Source organism: Babylonia areolata, chromosome 13, assembly GCF_041734735.1.
Source record: "Babylonia areolata isolate BAREFJ2019XMU chromosome 13, ASM4173473v1, whole genome shotgun sequence".
NCBI classification, from domain to species: Eukaryota; Metazoa; Mollusca; class Gastropoda; order Neogastropoda; family Buccinidae; genus Babylonia; species Babylonia areolata.
In genome coordinates, this window is record NC_134888.1 from 27,356,854 (window position 1) to 27,371,606 (window position 14,753).

The 14,753-nt window shown below is 41.6% G+C and overlaps 1 protein-coding gene and 1 long non-coding RNA gene across 2 annotated transcripts in view; one reads left to right on the forward strand and one right to left on the reverse strand.

Annotated features, from left to right (window-relative positions):
* The window catches only part of LOC143289182 (uncharacterized), a 45,618-nt gene extending 33,657 nt beyond the window's left edge, over positions 1-11,961 (forward strand). Inside the window, exon 4 of the long non-coding RNA XR_013056198.1 lies at positions 11,201-11,961. This is a non-coding gene — a long non-coding RNA (uncharacterized LOC143289182). The remainder of the gene's footprint in view (positions 1-11,200) is intronic.
* Positions 2,586-7,850, reverse strand: LOC143289181 (uncharacterized). The gene has a single exon (XM_076598107.1). It carries the CDS (start codon positions 7,481-7,483, stop codon positions 6,575-6,577), a length of 909 nt encoding a protein of 302 aa, XP_076454222.1. The 5' UTR covers positions 7,484-7,850; the 3' UTR covers positions 2,586-6,574.
* Positions 11,962-14,753: the final 2,792 nt, after the last annotated feature.

The following is a 14,753-nucleotide window of genomic DNA, read 5'->3' on the forward strand; positions in this document are numbered from 1 at the left end:
AAAGAAATAAATATTTTTAATAGTATTTAATATAGTATATGCTTAGTACAAAAGTTGTGAAATTTTTATCATGGAGTGATCACAGTGCAGTAGAAAGCTGAAAACATTGGGGTGGCCCATCTGCGGTGATCAAACTTTGAATGGTGGATAGCCCTGATATGGCCTTCATGGTCGGCTGGGCTCTAAGCAATATTTTTAATTTAATTTAATTTAGCCGTGGTGGTGTGCTGGCTGGTCTCTCTTGAATAGGCATCACATTGACTGGAGTAGGCATCACCGCAGCTGAACTTGGTGTGACTGTTGATGGACTTGGTGGATGTGGAAGCTGCATTTCAAAAGTAACAGTGGATGAAGTGGGTCGATCCCTCTGTGGCGTTGATGGGATTGCAAGATCTGAAAATGAAGAGCATAGTGTACTTTCCAGATTTTACACAATGTAAAGATATTCTCCATAGACACTTTAACACCATACCCAATGAACATTTTATTTTAACAGAATACTATAAACTCTAAACAAATTAGTTTTGGTGTAACATCTAAGGTTGCATGCAAGTAACTGAGAATGTGTCATTACTATGATGATGATGTCCACTTCTATTGCACCTTTCATCCATGCCCAAATAGCATTCTTCTTCTTATTCTTCTTCTTCTTATTATTATTAAAATCATCATTTCTCTTTATCTTATTTACAGTATATTAGCTGATTCTATTAACCCAAAATATGAAACAAAATCCACTGCCATGTAATTTGGTTAACTGCAAAGTTATAGAAAGAAAATTTTTAAATACTACCTAATGTATGAAAAGTTGTTCCAGCAGGAAAGTCAAAATCCTATGAAGGACCCATCACTGGCACTGCAGTCACATAAAATCATTCCAGTGAAGATGTATCCAGGATGGAAGAGTGTTTGTTTTGGGCATTTTTTAACATCTAATCACAACTACGTGCTTCGCTTGCATTTTAGTTTTGAGATCGAATTGAGATTGAAATTTTTCACTCAATGTGTCATTATTTTGAAATTTTCAATCATGAACATTTTTATTTATTTATTTATTTTTTTTCTGAGAAAGTCTGGCACAAGAAGGGCGCCAATTTTTTTCTGCAACTCGGTACTGCACTGGGCCACACAGACTCATGAATATTAATGAGGTATCTAAGACACACACACGCACATTCGCTCATGGTGGCTTGCTCGCTGGCTCTCCATATCGATACAGAAAAAGAAAGGGGAAAAAAAGTTAAGTGTTTTTTTTTTTTGTTTTGTTTTTTTGTATAAAAAAAAAAAACAATTTCCTACAGACAAAAATTATCATAAACAGAAATCCCCCTCCCCCCTCCTTTTTAAAAACAAACAAACAAAACACACACACACACATTTTTGTCGGGAATACATCAACCCACAGGCCACTGAAATGGGCAAAATACTCGAGGAAAATAGACATATTATTGGAATTGAGTCTAGGTCAAATCTCAAAACATAATTTTTATAATTAATATTGTCTTATAGTAAAGTTAATTTTGCACCTACACACACGCGCACGTACGTGTATCCACCACTGAGCTCTGTTATTCATGTACATTTTCATTCATAGCACGAGACCTAATTTCACTTCTTGAGTTTTCTTTTGGTTTCTTTCTCCTTATCCTCCCCATTCCCCTTCATCATTTCATTAACTGCATTCTAATACAATAACAAGAATCAAAGATACATACCAGACTGAGAAGTGTGGGAAGACCACTGTGACTCCAATGTACTGTGTGAACTTGGAGGGCTGCTTGTCTGCTGTGAGTCCCAAGTGTCAGTCGTTTCATCTGTGGACGGAAAGGCAGTTAATAAAAGATCAATCCTGTTGAATGTGTTTTAAACAGTTTCATTTATACTATATTGAGACTTAGTTTATGCCTGTAGTATTAATAAATAATTTATATTCTGCATCTGAAATTGTCAGACTGAGAAAGGTTAAAAAAAAAATAAAGAAAACACAACAATATGTTGGGTTTGCGGATTTGATTTTTGTTTGGTTGGTTGGTTGCTTGGTTGCTCTCCTTTCTTTTCTTTTCTTATTTTTTTTTTGTAATAGCAAGGTTATTTCTTTCAATGTAACTGAATCATGTTATGATGTCAAATCCACTGTCAGATTATCACAACCAGTCAACAGGCTACACACACACACACACACACACACACACACACAACACACACACACACACACACACCACCCCCTACCCATCCATGCAACTTATGTTCCACAACATAGGATAGACGCACACAATCAGAAAAGACAATATTATATATGTTTCTGTTTTGTTACTAAATGCCTTCAGCATGCAGTTGGTCAATTGATGACACAGCTGATTGACAAACCACTGTTATGTCAGTGCAAGGATATTTGCCTTAGATTAGTGTGTATTAACACTTATGGCTTCACACTCTTTCAGACAAAAACACACTGAGTAAGCAAAGCTACCTTACCTTGTGAAATGCCACTAGTCAGGTTGGTGTTTGAGCCCAGGATGCCCATCACAATGTCCTCAAAAGGGATTGATGGTGTGGGCGCACCTCCCCCTGTTCGTGATGCCTCTTGTTTTTTTCAGAGGACCGAACTTTTCAAGTCTTTCCACTTCTTTTTTATTTGCTCCTGCGTTCTCCCGTTCCCTCCTATGGCGTTCACTTTATCGGTTATTCTGTCCCAAATCTCTTTTTTTTTTTCTTCACCGTCACACCGGTCTGAAAGGCCGACAACAGGCAAGCTGCCTCCGTTGAAATTTCCTCCAGCATCAGTGCAGTCTCTTCATCCGAAAAATTCGGTTTCTTTACCCTTTTAGCAGATTCCATAGCCGAATGTGTCAAAAGGTTGATGAAAGTTGATCAAAACAAACACGAAGCGGAAATGAATACTTCTGTGCTACTTGGCATGCGCAGTGGAAAAAGAAACCCATCTTCCATGAAACGAAACTACTTTCCCCAGTTAAAAATAGCTTGACCTCTGTAGTCTGAGACTTCGCACACGTAGTCCGCGACTTCGTTGTCAGAGGTGAAGTCTGACTGTATGAATAGCTTACTTCTCGTAGACCCGGACTTGCCTTAGTCTTGGACTATGAAGTCTCAGACTTCGTCATTGTCCGGGACTATTATAGTCTCGATCCATGAATTAGACCCCTGGATCGCAACATCCACCATCCTGGGTCTGACAACAGAAGTGTAAGACGCCTTAGGCAATGCAGCCTCCACTTGATTATGGGCCTCAGAGAACGATATTTTCTTCTCCGTCTTCACCTTCTGGATTTCTTTTTCTTTTTTCCAGGTGGGGCAGTCTTTAGATGAGGACGGGTGGCCGCCTCCGCAGTTCACATAACGGGCTGGACTGACGCATTCGCCCTGGTGTGCCGCCTTTGAACAGGTGCCACGCGCCTCTTCCTCCTTGCATCGGTCTCTCACGTGTCCAAATTTCTGGCATTTGAAACATCATAGAGGGGACGGCACGTACAGGCTTACACTCACCATCAGGTATTCGACTCGAATGTCCTTGGGGACATTCGGGCAGCAGAAGGTGAGGAAAAATGTGTTGGTCAGGACTCTGTCTGACCCCTTCCTTACTGTCACCCTGTAAACATTTAGTACAAAAGTTGTGAAATTTTTATCATGGAGTGATCACAGTGCTGTAGAAAGCTGAAAACATTGGGGTGGCCCGTCTGCGGTGATCAAACTTCGAATGGTGGATAGCCCTGATATGGCCTTCATGGTCGGCTGGGCTCTAAGCAATATTTTTAATTTTAATTTTAACCCTGTAAACATCCGTCACTCCCTGAGAGGACAGCTCTCACTTGATCTCTGCCTCAGATACTCCTCTCAACTCAGGGCATTTGATGACCCCCTTCGAACAGTTCTTTGTGAGGGGAAACCTTCGCCGCCCTATCCACAAAAGTGGTCGCTTTAAGCAGAAGCTGTGTCTGCCTTTTGGATTCCGTCTGAACTAAAAATGCTGCGCTCCTCAGCCTCTTGATAGATTTCAGTGATCTTGCCAGACATTGGAAGCCCTTCTGGATAGCGAAGGGGCAGAGAGCCGACAAGGGCTTGTTGTCATCAACGCCCTCCATCACCAGCCACGATGGCCAAAATCCAGAGCTCTCAACGACCTCCGAATCGGAGTCCGAGTCGTCGGTTCCCTGTCTTCGTCTTTTACCCGAGTTAGGGGTGTGTGATTTTTTGGAAGTCATGGTTTTAATAATTGTACTTTCATCCCTCCCTTACCCACCCACCATGGGGTCCAACTTAGGGGCCAGGGTCAAGGGAACACCAACTTGACCCCTTCCAGGTTTCGGGAGGGATATACGACTCATAGCTTAGCTCCAACGTGTTCCCCCCGATCATGCCCAGCTCCCGGGGACAGAGAACAGAGCACTACGGGGGTTATCCTCGCTAGCCTCCAAACTGCCAGTCTTGACCCAGCCCCACGTAGGGGTAGCCGATTGACACACGCGGGCCAATGTGTGCCGCTTGTCTTAGGAGAGGTCTGAGCCAAAGGGATGCGTTGTTTGGGGCACACTTTTTACTCATTCTTACTTGTTGAAGGGGGAGGAGGCCCCTCGATGTATTCCCTGTGATGAGCCTCTCACCATGAAACATGTGCTCTTTGACTGTTCAGATCTGCATGACGTTAGACACAGACATTACACTGAGGTTTCTCTGAAGACTTTGTTTCGTGATGTCCCTCCGTGGGCATTGATGGACTTCTTAAAAGAAGTGAACATTTTTAACCAGATTTGAAGGTTTTAAACTATAAAGTTGTTTTTTTTGAAACTTTGGAGTGGAAAGTTTGAAGTGGTGACTCGTTTTAATTGTTTGGTTTTTTATCCTTGTGGTAGTTATTAACGCGGCGATAGCCTTGAGATGGCCTTAGTGGTCAGCGAGGCTCTAAGCACCATAATTTCATTTCATTTGCACACTGCTTGGCTGAGCACACATCTCTGTGGTGTGTTGTGTGTTTGCCTGGGAGTGGGGTGGTGGTTTGCACACAGGATCCCCCCTCTTGTGCCCCTCAACACCACATGTGAAACAAACAACTTGGTTGGGACATTCTGCCGCAATGTGTCCCACTGTTAAACATTTGTTACATTTTTTCTGTTGTCCCTGCTTTTGTTCTTTATGATATATTCTGGCATGGAAGATGCCGACTTTTGTTTTGGGGGGTAGAGGTTCTTTTGGGGTGGAGATAATAACAAATCTCCTCCCCGTTTCCCATTTTGTCAGTTGTCCGCTTTTATCTCTTGCAAGTTCATTCTTTATAGGCGATCGAATTTCTGACCCTATCTTTCTTAGTGCCGTTTCTATATCTTTGTTTCCACAATGCAGTGGGATGTCTGAAATCCAGACTTTGGTGGCTGGCTTTTCCTCACCGTCACTGTCACTGAAGGCAAAAGGGTTTTTGTCCAATAAATATGTGTACTCCACTCAAATCAATGCCCTCTATCAGCAGTTTGTCTCTGAATTGTTTTTGTTGCGGGTAAAGGCGCCACAAACCTCTAATGCGTTGAGCACCTCTGATGGTGCCTCTACCCGTAACTTTCTCTGCTGTTATGCGTAAGTCTATAATGTCAGGCATGCCATTGAAGCTCGGCAGGGCTCTCACCGTGACGAACACCGGCTCGCATTCCATGCCGGCCGCCATGGCGGAACACGTGGCTGGGCCTGGTATACACCACTGACAGCACTAACCTGCGGGCTGCTCACAATGAACACACTTGCACCACAAAATACGAACACAGGTGATACACCAGATCCACACAGACGGCAGGCGATGATTATCACAACAGGATGTCACTTTTAACACTTGAATAAAACACAATATTTAAATGCCATTAAGAAAGGTACCTGCCGATGTCGGAGGTAAAATCAGAAGTCCCCAAACAAAAGACTTGTTATTGAGTTTGTGTGAAAAGTGTTGGACATAGACTTTTGCTGTTTGTTTTGTTATGTAGATATTCATATTATCTTTGTTTGCAAGAGAGGTTTTTATCATACAGGCCAAATTTTTTTTTTTTTTTTTTTTTATGAAAAAAATCCTAAAAATGAACTTTTTTTTTTAACGGTATAATTTACAAATATCAGCATATATGCAACAAAATCAAAGAAAAACCAAAACCCTTCTTTAGAAATAAAGATAAAAGCACCTAAAAGCAGCATGCCAAAGGGGAACAGTCTACTACTCCACATAAATGAACAAACCTCAGATGAATGTGTGTATATGTTGTGAAATGCGGAATTTGAGAAAATGAAGAAAGACAAGAACATTCTTACCTTTGGTCTCATCCCTCCCTCACTTGTTCCTCCATCAGATTGCAGGTATATAATCCCCAAAAGGTGCAGGAATGTATCTTGAGCATGAAGATGAGTAATCCATGGCGCACAAAACATCTGATCTTGTCGGGAAGTATGATGAAGAAGAGCAGAATCCTTCATTGGAGTCGTATGACTTTGAAGACAAAGTACAATGGAATACTAAGCCAGTTGAAACAATTCATCACTTCAAAATAAAAATCACATAGCACAAATAATACTCTGCTGTACATCCCTAGGGCTCTCCTGCTCCATATACATCTCTGGCCCTTGCATCTTCTTCCCTGATGTTCAGTCGTCGTGCCACGGCGTAGTCCTTCCGACGTTGATGGGCGTCACCAACAGCTGCGTCATCTGCGTTCCTCATCCTGCTGTGGTCCTTGCTAGCAAGGAGCTGAAGTGTGACATTGGACACATCAATGTAGAGGCTGTTCATGACTTTCACCAACTCAAAGGCTCCTTCATTGAATACAGCTACTGCTCTTGCCACGCCCCCTTCCACCCGCTTCATCTCCATGGAGGAGGTCTTTGGACACCGGCCCCAAATCATGGAGTTCAGGCACTCATTCGTGTTTTGGGTCCCTCCATGAGTCATCTTTCTGAGAAGCGTTTCATCAGACATGCGTCGATACACCAGAATCATTTTATGTGCAACATCGATTGAAACAAAAGTTGACGATGCATGGTCCTTGCGGCTGCCAGGCTGTTCGCCGCGAGCAAGTGCCCTCTGGTAGAAGCACCGGCTCTCTGGGCCCTGTGGACACTGGCGGTGGTGGGGCTCCTCATCAGTAGACATGGAATGGTAAAGTCCAGCCCATATTGCCCCCCTCATGTTGTCAATGTTGTTGGTGTTGCTACGGATTGCGTTGCCATAGTAGTCTTGCAGTATGTCACATTTCTTCTCAGTAAGCCGCCCAATGCCACGCCCACCTAACTGTTCTTCCTTGGCCAGCTTCCTGAGGGCAGTTCCCATGTGCTTGTGTGTATGATTTATACATTCAAGCTTGGTCACTTCCAGGGGATGGTAGACATTCTGGACAGCTTTGAATACAGACGAGTCTCCATCACTGAGCATTTCAATATAGCGAAAACAAAATTTTTCTTCAGAGCATCGCCAAATGATCTCTGCAGCTCTTACCTCCATGGCCTTGCTGGAATCGTCATGATTTTTGCAGCACTCACCAGCAAGAAGTGAACATTTTTATTCAGATTTGAAGGTCTTAAACTATGGAAGGTTTTTAAACTTTGAGTGGAAATTTTAAAGCGGTGACTTGTTTTTATTGTAAATTTTTTTACCCTTGACTTCATGTAGGTATTAACGTGGCGATAGCCTTGAGATGGCCTTAGTGGTTGGCGAGGCTCAAAGCAGCATGATTTGATTTGATTTGATGTCCACATTAAGAAGGTCCTCTTATGTGGTCTGGTTGATGAACTATCAAAACTTGACCAATGTAGAAACCATCGTCATAGAACTAGAAGGCCGCAACCAACTGTCCTTGGTTGGAAAATTGGAAATTGAAATTGATGTTTTCTGTTACATTTTCCATCTCTTCCAGATCCATCTCCTCTTCAACAGCAGCAGTTTGATTTTCTGGATGTGGATCAGTGTATGTCAGAGGGTTGACAGAAGCAGCAGGTGACAGTGATGACAAAAACTCAGTCAAATTCGCAGCAAGTTGTTCAGGCTGTAGATTTGAGAGGGACAGTCTCGCATTGAAGAAGTCCCTGTAGAAGCGGCACTGCATTTTCAGCACATTCATTTTCTCTGTCTTGGTTGTGCAGCTATCTACCAGGTTTTTTACATCCTCCTTTGACATGCATGCACCTCCCTGAGCCTCAATTTCAACCATGCGCTTGTGCTTTGTTTTCTGCTGTTTTTGCTGTCTTGCTGCTGACTGTGGCTCTTTCCTGTTCCACTGCGGCATCATTCAGCTCTTCCAGCATTATCAGGTGCTCATGGTTGTTCCTCATCTGAATTTCTGGGGCAATTTTCTTGGCTTTTGCTAAAAGACATGATTGCTCTTCTGGAGATTTGGAAGCTAACCAGCCAGATATTGGGTGGTTTCTTTTCCCAAGATTTAGTGTGCTGTGGTGATGTAGTGTAGCCTGTCTGTTTTTGAACATTGAATGGTCCAAAGCAGCAAAACAAGCTTTCCCCAACAAGTTGGTCAGTTGACAGTGTTTCGTGTTCATGGGTTGTCTGGTTTCATGGTCAGGAGCACTGCCATACTTTCCATTTGATTTAGAAGGAAGTCTTGCAGCTGACATTCAAATGTTACCCTGAAATGTTTTGCTACTTCTTGGATCACTTGGAGCAGGAGATTCTTATTCATCTGGACAGAACATACAGACTTGCGTTCACCAGCAGGTATCCGACTCGTATGTCCTTGGGGACATTCGGGCATCAGAAGGTGAGGAAAAATGTGTTAGTCGGGACTCTGTCTGACCCCTTCCTTACTGTCACCCTGTAAACATCCGTCACTCCCTGAGAGGACAGCTCACACTTAATCTCTGCCTCAGATACTCCTCTCAACTCACGGCATCTGAAGACCCCCTTCGAACAGTTCAGTCCTTTGTGAGGGGAAACCTTCACCGCCCTATCCACAAAAGTGGTCGCTTTAAGCAGAAGCTGTGTCTGCCTTTTGACGCTATCTTTACCAGAAATGCTCCGCTCCTCAGCCTCGACAGACTTCAGTGAGCCTGCTAGACACTGGAAGCCCTTCTGGATGGCAGGGGGCTGAGAGCCGACAAGGGCTTGTCACCTTCAGCGCCCTCCACCACAAGCCACGACGGTCAATATACAGAGGTCTCACCGACCTCCGAATCAGAGTCAGAATCGTCAGTTCCTGGTCTCATTCTTTTGCCAAGTTTACGTGGGTGTATTTGTTTGAAAGTCATGGTTTTAATAATTGTACATTCATGTGCTCCTTGACTGTTGGGATCTGCATGACGTTAGACACAGACATTACACGGCAGTTTCTTTGAAGACCTTGTTTCGTGATGTCTCTCCGTGGGCGCTGATGGACTTCTTAAAAGAAGTGAACATTTTTAACCAGATTTGAAGGTTTTAAACTATGGAAGCTTTTTTTGGAAACTTTGGAGTGGAAAGTTTGAAGTGGTGACTCGTTTTAATTGTTTTTGTTTTTTTTATCCTTGTAGTAGTTATTAACGCGGCGATAGTCTTGAGATGGCCTTAGTAGTCGGCGAGGCTCTAAGCACTATAATTTCATTTCCTTCCCAGCTACCCCCTTCCCATCCCCAGCTGACCCCGCCTGGAGGGGTATGCAGCACACGCAGAGTGGATATCCCTCGTGGCTGCTGTAGGGGAGATCAGTCATGCACAAAACTGAGAGCCATTTGTGGTGCGGGTGTTGGTCTTGGTGAAGGCTGTGATGTGTGTACCTGCGTCAGCGGCACTGGTGGAGAGTTGTGGTGAGAGGGATGTGTTTGTGGGTGACGGTTACGCCTCCAGTAAGACCGTCTTTTTCAGTGACATCTGCTGGTGTGTTTTCAATGTGGTAGCCATTTATAGAAAAATCTTTACCATCCGGCAGAAATGTTTCCTGGATGGCCAGTACAGCTGGTTTTTTTATCACAGCAGAAAGTAAGAAGTTCCTCATATCTAGCTTGTATACCTCTGACATTCCACTGAGAAATTGTGTTCATGTTGATGATGTTTATAGCCCAGCCGGCCACTTAGGCCATCTCAGGGCTGTCCTGGTAGTCCATATCATCACAGTCATCTTGGTCCGAAAGAGGGTTGTATTGATTTTGTAGCTTCAATTCAGCTTTGCATGTCCATGTCAGTGTGTGCATGAGGTGTTAGTATGTCTGTTTGTTTGACTGTCTAATTTGTGTGGCTACGCTAACTGTTGCGGCAGCAGGCTGGGAACCTACGCTATTAGGAGGGACCCTACTGACTTTGGCCACAACCCTGGAACACAACGCACATATATTCTTCTGTACAAAGAGTGACTAGCCTGGCTCACTGTCTCCCCTGCCGCCACAGGTACTGAGTCTGGCAAAGGCCTCGCACCCACTGTCTCTATTGGTACTGGTGCTTTGAAAGAAACAAAAACCTACCATTCTAACAGAACACTCACCCAGAGTGTGTACAGTGATCAGCCTTATTCTTGATGCACGGTCTTGTTACACTCATGCCTGTAATCCACAAGAGAATGCAGTCTGTTGAGTCAGGGCTGTGGGCATGGGCACCAAGCTGGTTCACCAAGCTCAGCTTCAGGGAAGTCGCATCTTTGTGCAACAAGTTTTCCTTTGATGAAATCATCCAAGTATTCTTTGCATTGCCATCATAGTTCAGACTCATTTGTTCTTTTCTTTTTTTTTTTCCTTTTCTTTTCATAGGAGGGTTTGATAGCTGTTTTCTTCCCTCTGTTAGTGTGGCATAATGTGGCAAAATTTATGTAGCGAGAGTAGTAGTCCACAACCAACAAGTAGTTCTCCTTTTTGAGTTTAAAGATGTCCATGCCGACTTTCTGCCAAGGGTAGGCTGGTGGTTCGGAAGGAATGAGGGGTGCTGGGGGAGTTGGTCGTTCTGTGATGCACACAGAACAGTTCCGTACCATTGTCTTGATTTGTACAGACAATTTGGGCCACCAGACACTTTCTCTTGCTAATGCTTGACATTTCACGATCCCCTGGTGCCCAGTGTGAATCTTCTCCAGAATGTCCTTCCTCAGCGTCTAGTGGAAAGTTTGAAGTGGTGGCTCGTTTTTTTTTTTTTTTTTTTTTTTTTTTTTTTTTGTAGTAGTTATTGACGCTGCGATAGCCTTGAAATGGCCTTAGTGGTCGGCGAGGCTCTAAGCACCATAATTTCATTTCATTTCATTTCTTTCCTCAGCGTCTCTGGGATGATCAGCCTGGTTCTGAACAGAAGTAGACCATCTTCAGCAGCACATACTTTGAAAAGGAAGACTGTTGCCAAATTTAACTGAAATAAAGTTAAAGTCAAAATGTAAAGGCACGGCTGCCAAGTTTGATTTAAATACTTAAACAATTTCAAAGTTTAAATTCAATGGCACAGTTGCCTAACTCAACCAAATAACCAAACAACAAAGTTAAAACTAAAATGTTTGTGTTTAAGTTTTTAATCTTTTCAGGCTGAAGTAAAATTTAATTTGGTTTAAATTAGTAAATTGGAGGTTGAAGTTAAAACCTTTCGTTTTGAGTTTGTAATTAGTTGAAAAACGACAGCAATGAACATTGAAGTTGTTTCTGGAAGGAAAGTTTTATCATTTTTTTTTTGTTTGTTTAAAAAAAAAAAAAAAGCAAAAAACTAAAGATATTCATTTTTATTTTAGTACATGTTCAAGTTTTAAGCTGTAATGCTTTCTGAAAATGTCCATCTACAAAGAAAGGGAATGCTTTCTGAAAATGTCCATCATCTACAAAGAAAGGGAGATGTGGCATAATGCATGTTCATGATGTATTTGAGAGATTCCAGTAATAATCACTTGAGCTTGGAATCTGGAATGGCGTCCTCCGTGTGTTTATTATGCTCGTGAGATTTACTGTTAAAACCTGATAAACCAACAAACAGTGCTACAGCACACAACACGACAGAGTCCAGGAGTTGTACTGCTGGAGTCATGCCTCACCTAAGATGGCATGGGCACCAAGCTGGTTCACCAAGCTCAGCTTCAGGGAAGTCGCATCTTTGTGCAACAAGTTTTCCTTTGATGAAATCATCCAAGTATTCTTTGCATTGCCATCATAGTTCAGACTCATTTGTTCTTTTCTTTTTTTTTTTCCTTTTCTTTTCATAGGAGGGTTTGATAGCTGTTTTCTTCCCTCTGTTAGTGTGGCATAATGTGGCAAAATTTATGTAGCGAGAGTAGTAGTCCACAACCAACAAGTAGTTCTCCTTTTTGAGTTTAAAGATGTCCATGCCGACTTTCTGCCAAGGGTAGGCTGGTGGTTCGGAAGGAATGAGGGGTGCTGGGGGAGTTGGTCGTTCTGTGATGCACACAGAACAGTTCCGTACCATTGTCTTGATTTGCACGGACAATTTGGGCCACCAGACACTTTCTCTTGCTAATGCTTGACATTTCACGATCCCCTGGTGCCCAGTGTGAATCTTCTCCAGAATGTCCTTCCTCAGCGTCTAGTGGAAAGTTTGAAGTGGTGACTCGTTTTAATTGGTTTTTTTTAAAATTTTTTATCCTTGTAGTAGTTATTGACGCCGCGATAGCCTTGAAATGGCCTTAGTGGTCGGCGAGGCTCTAAGCACTATAATTTCATTTCATTTCATTTCTTTCCTCAGCGTCTCTGGGATGATCAGCCTGGTTCTGAACAGAAGTAGACCATCTTCAGCAGCACATACTTTGAAAAGGAAGACTGTTGCCAAATTGAACTGAAATAAAGTTAAAGTCAAAATGTAAAGGCACGGCTGCCAAGTTTGATTTAAATACTTAAACAATTTCAAAGTTTAAATTCAATGGCACAGTTGCCTAACTCAACCAAATAACCAAACAACAAAGTTAAAACTAAAATGTTTGTGTTTAAGTTTTTAATCTTTTCAGGCTGAAGTAAAATTTAATTTGGTTTAAATTAGTAAATTGGAGGTTGAAGTTAAAACCTTTCGTTTTGAGTTTGTAATTAGTTGAAAAACGACAGCAATGAACATTGAAGTTGTTTCTGGAAGGAAAGTTTTATCATTTTTTTTTTGTTTTAAAAAAAAAAAAAAAGCAAAAAACTAAAGATATTCATTTTTATTTTAGTACATGTTCAAGTTTTAAGCTGTAATGCTTTCTGAAAATGTCCATCTACAAAGAAAGGGAATGCTTTCTGAAAATGTCCATCATCTACAAAGAAAGGGAGATGTGGCATAATGCATGTTCATGATGTATTTGAGAGATTCCAGTAATAATCACTTGAGCTTGGAATCTGGAATGGCGTCCTCCGTGTGTTTATTATGCTCGTGAGATTTACTGTTAAAACCTGATAAACCAACAAACAGTGCTACAGCACACAACACGACAGAGTCCAGGAGTTGTACTGCTGGAGTCATGCCTCACCTAAGATGGCCTCAGTGGTCGATGAGGCTGGAAGCACCATGATTAAAAATCAGATATGGTTGTCTTCATTTGGTATGTTTTCTACTTTGAAATAAAAATTTTATTCATTGCTTGATCATTCAAAACAAGTCAGCCAAGTTGTCTGCTGTCCAGTTCATCTGTGCTCCATTGGGATGCTGATGGACGAATGGAAGCTTATGAAAGAAGTGAACATTTTAAATCAGATTTTGCTGTGTATAATATTTAGCCTCTTTTGTGTGGTTGTGATTAACATGCATTTATTTTTTTTTTTATGGATGAAGAGACATGTTTAGTTCAGACCATTTAACGTGTTCATTTGTACTTTCTTGTAGTCTTTTGCAAGAGTGTTGATGTCAGTATGAAAGTGGATTTTTGTATCGTCTGCAAAAAGTTAGCAAACAGATTTCATTTATGTATATTGAGAATAGTAAAGGGCCTAGAATAGATCCGTGAGGAATACCATAATCAAGTGCTGTTAGTGCGGAGATTGTTTTACTCATTGTCACGCATTGTTGCCTGTTTGTAAGATATGATTTACATAAACTAAGACTTGATTGACATACCATATAGTTATTTTCTGAGAAAGAAGTTGTGGTCTATCACATCAAATGCTTATTTTGAAATCAACAAATAAAACACCACAGTATCTGTTATTGATATTGGCAAGCCAGTCATCTATAAGATGACTGATGCAGTGTTGCATGAATGTTTTTGTTTGAAACCAGATTGTTTGGATGTAAAAGCTCACTGATGTCAAACAACTTGTTGATGTGAAATATGTCTGTGCTTTTCTTAAGTGTTTTCGAAAGAATAGATATGGAAGAAAAAGAACTATTAAAAAAAAAAAAAAGAGAGAGAGAGAGAGATATGTGTGAGCGTGTTTGTGGTTTGCACTGTGTGAGGAATGTTTACTTTTGAATACCCAGTATCATATCAAAGTCCAATATTATTTGAAGCAAAGTGGAGTCTTTAGTCTTTTATGAAATTACCTTGACTTTGTGCATAGTGTGGCTGATAATCCACAATAAGTTGCCCCACCTGTTGGTACAGATGATTCACCATATCCTGGAGGGAAGAAAATATATGATTCTATATTTGAAGGAAATAGTCTTGATTGAGTCTTTAGTCTTCTATGAAATTTCCTTGGTTTTCTGCATGGAGTGGCTGATAATCCACAATAACAGTTCCTCCATCTGTTGGTATTGATGATTCATCATATCCTGAAAACTGATTTTTTTCATTATAAATGTTCCCGTGTAAAATCAGTTTCAAACAGACATTGAATTAGTCTTAAATCACAGGATGATCATGAACGGCCCCATTTCTGCTGTTCTATTTAAAATATTTATCTCAGAT

Excerpts from the sequence above, each read along its gene's own strand:
- LOC143289181 (XM_076598107.1), bottom strand. The coding sequence starts at position 7,483 with ATGGAGGTAAGAGCTGCAGAGATCATTTGGCGATGCTCTGAAGAAAAA.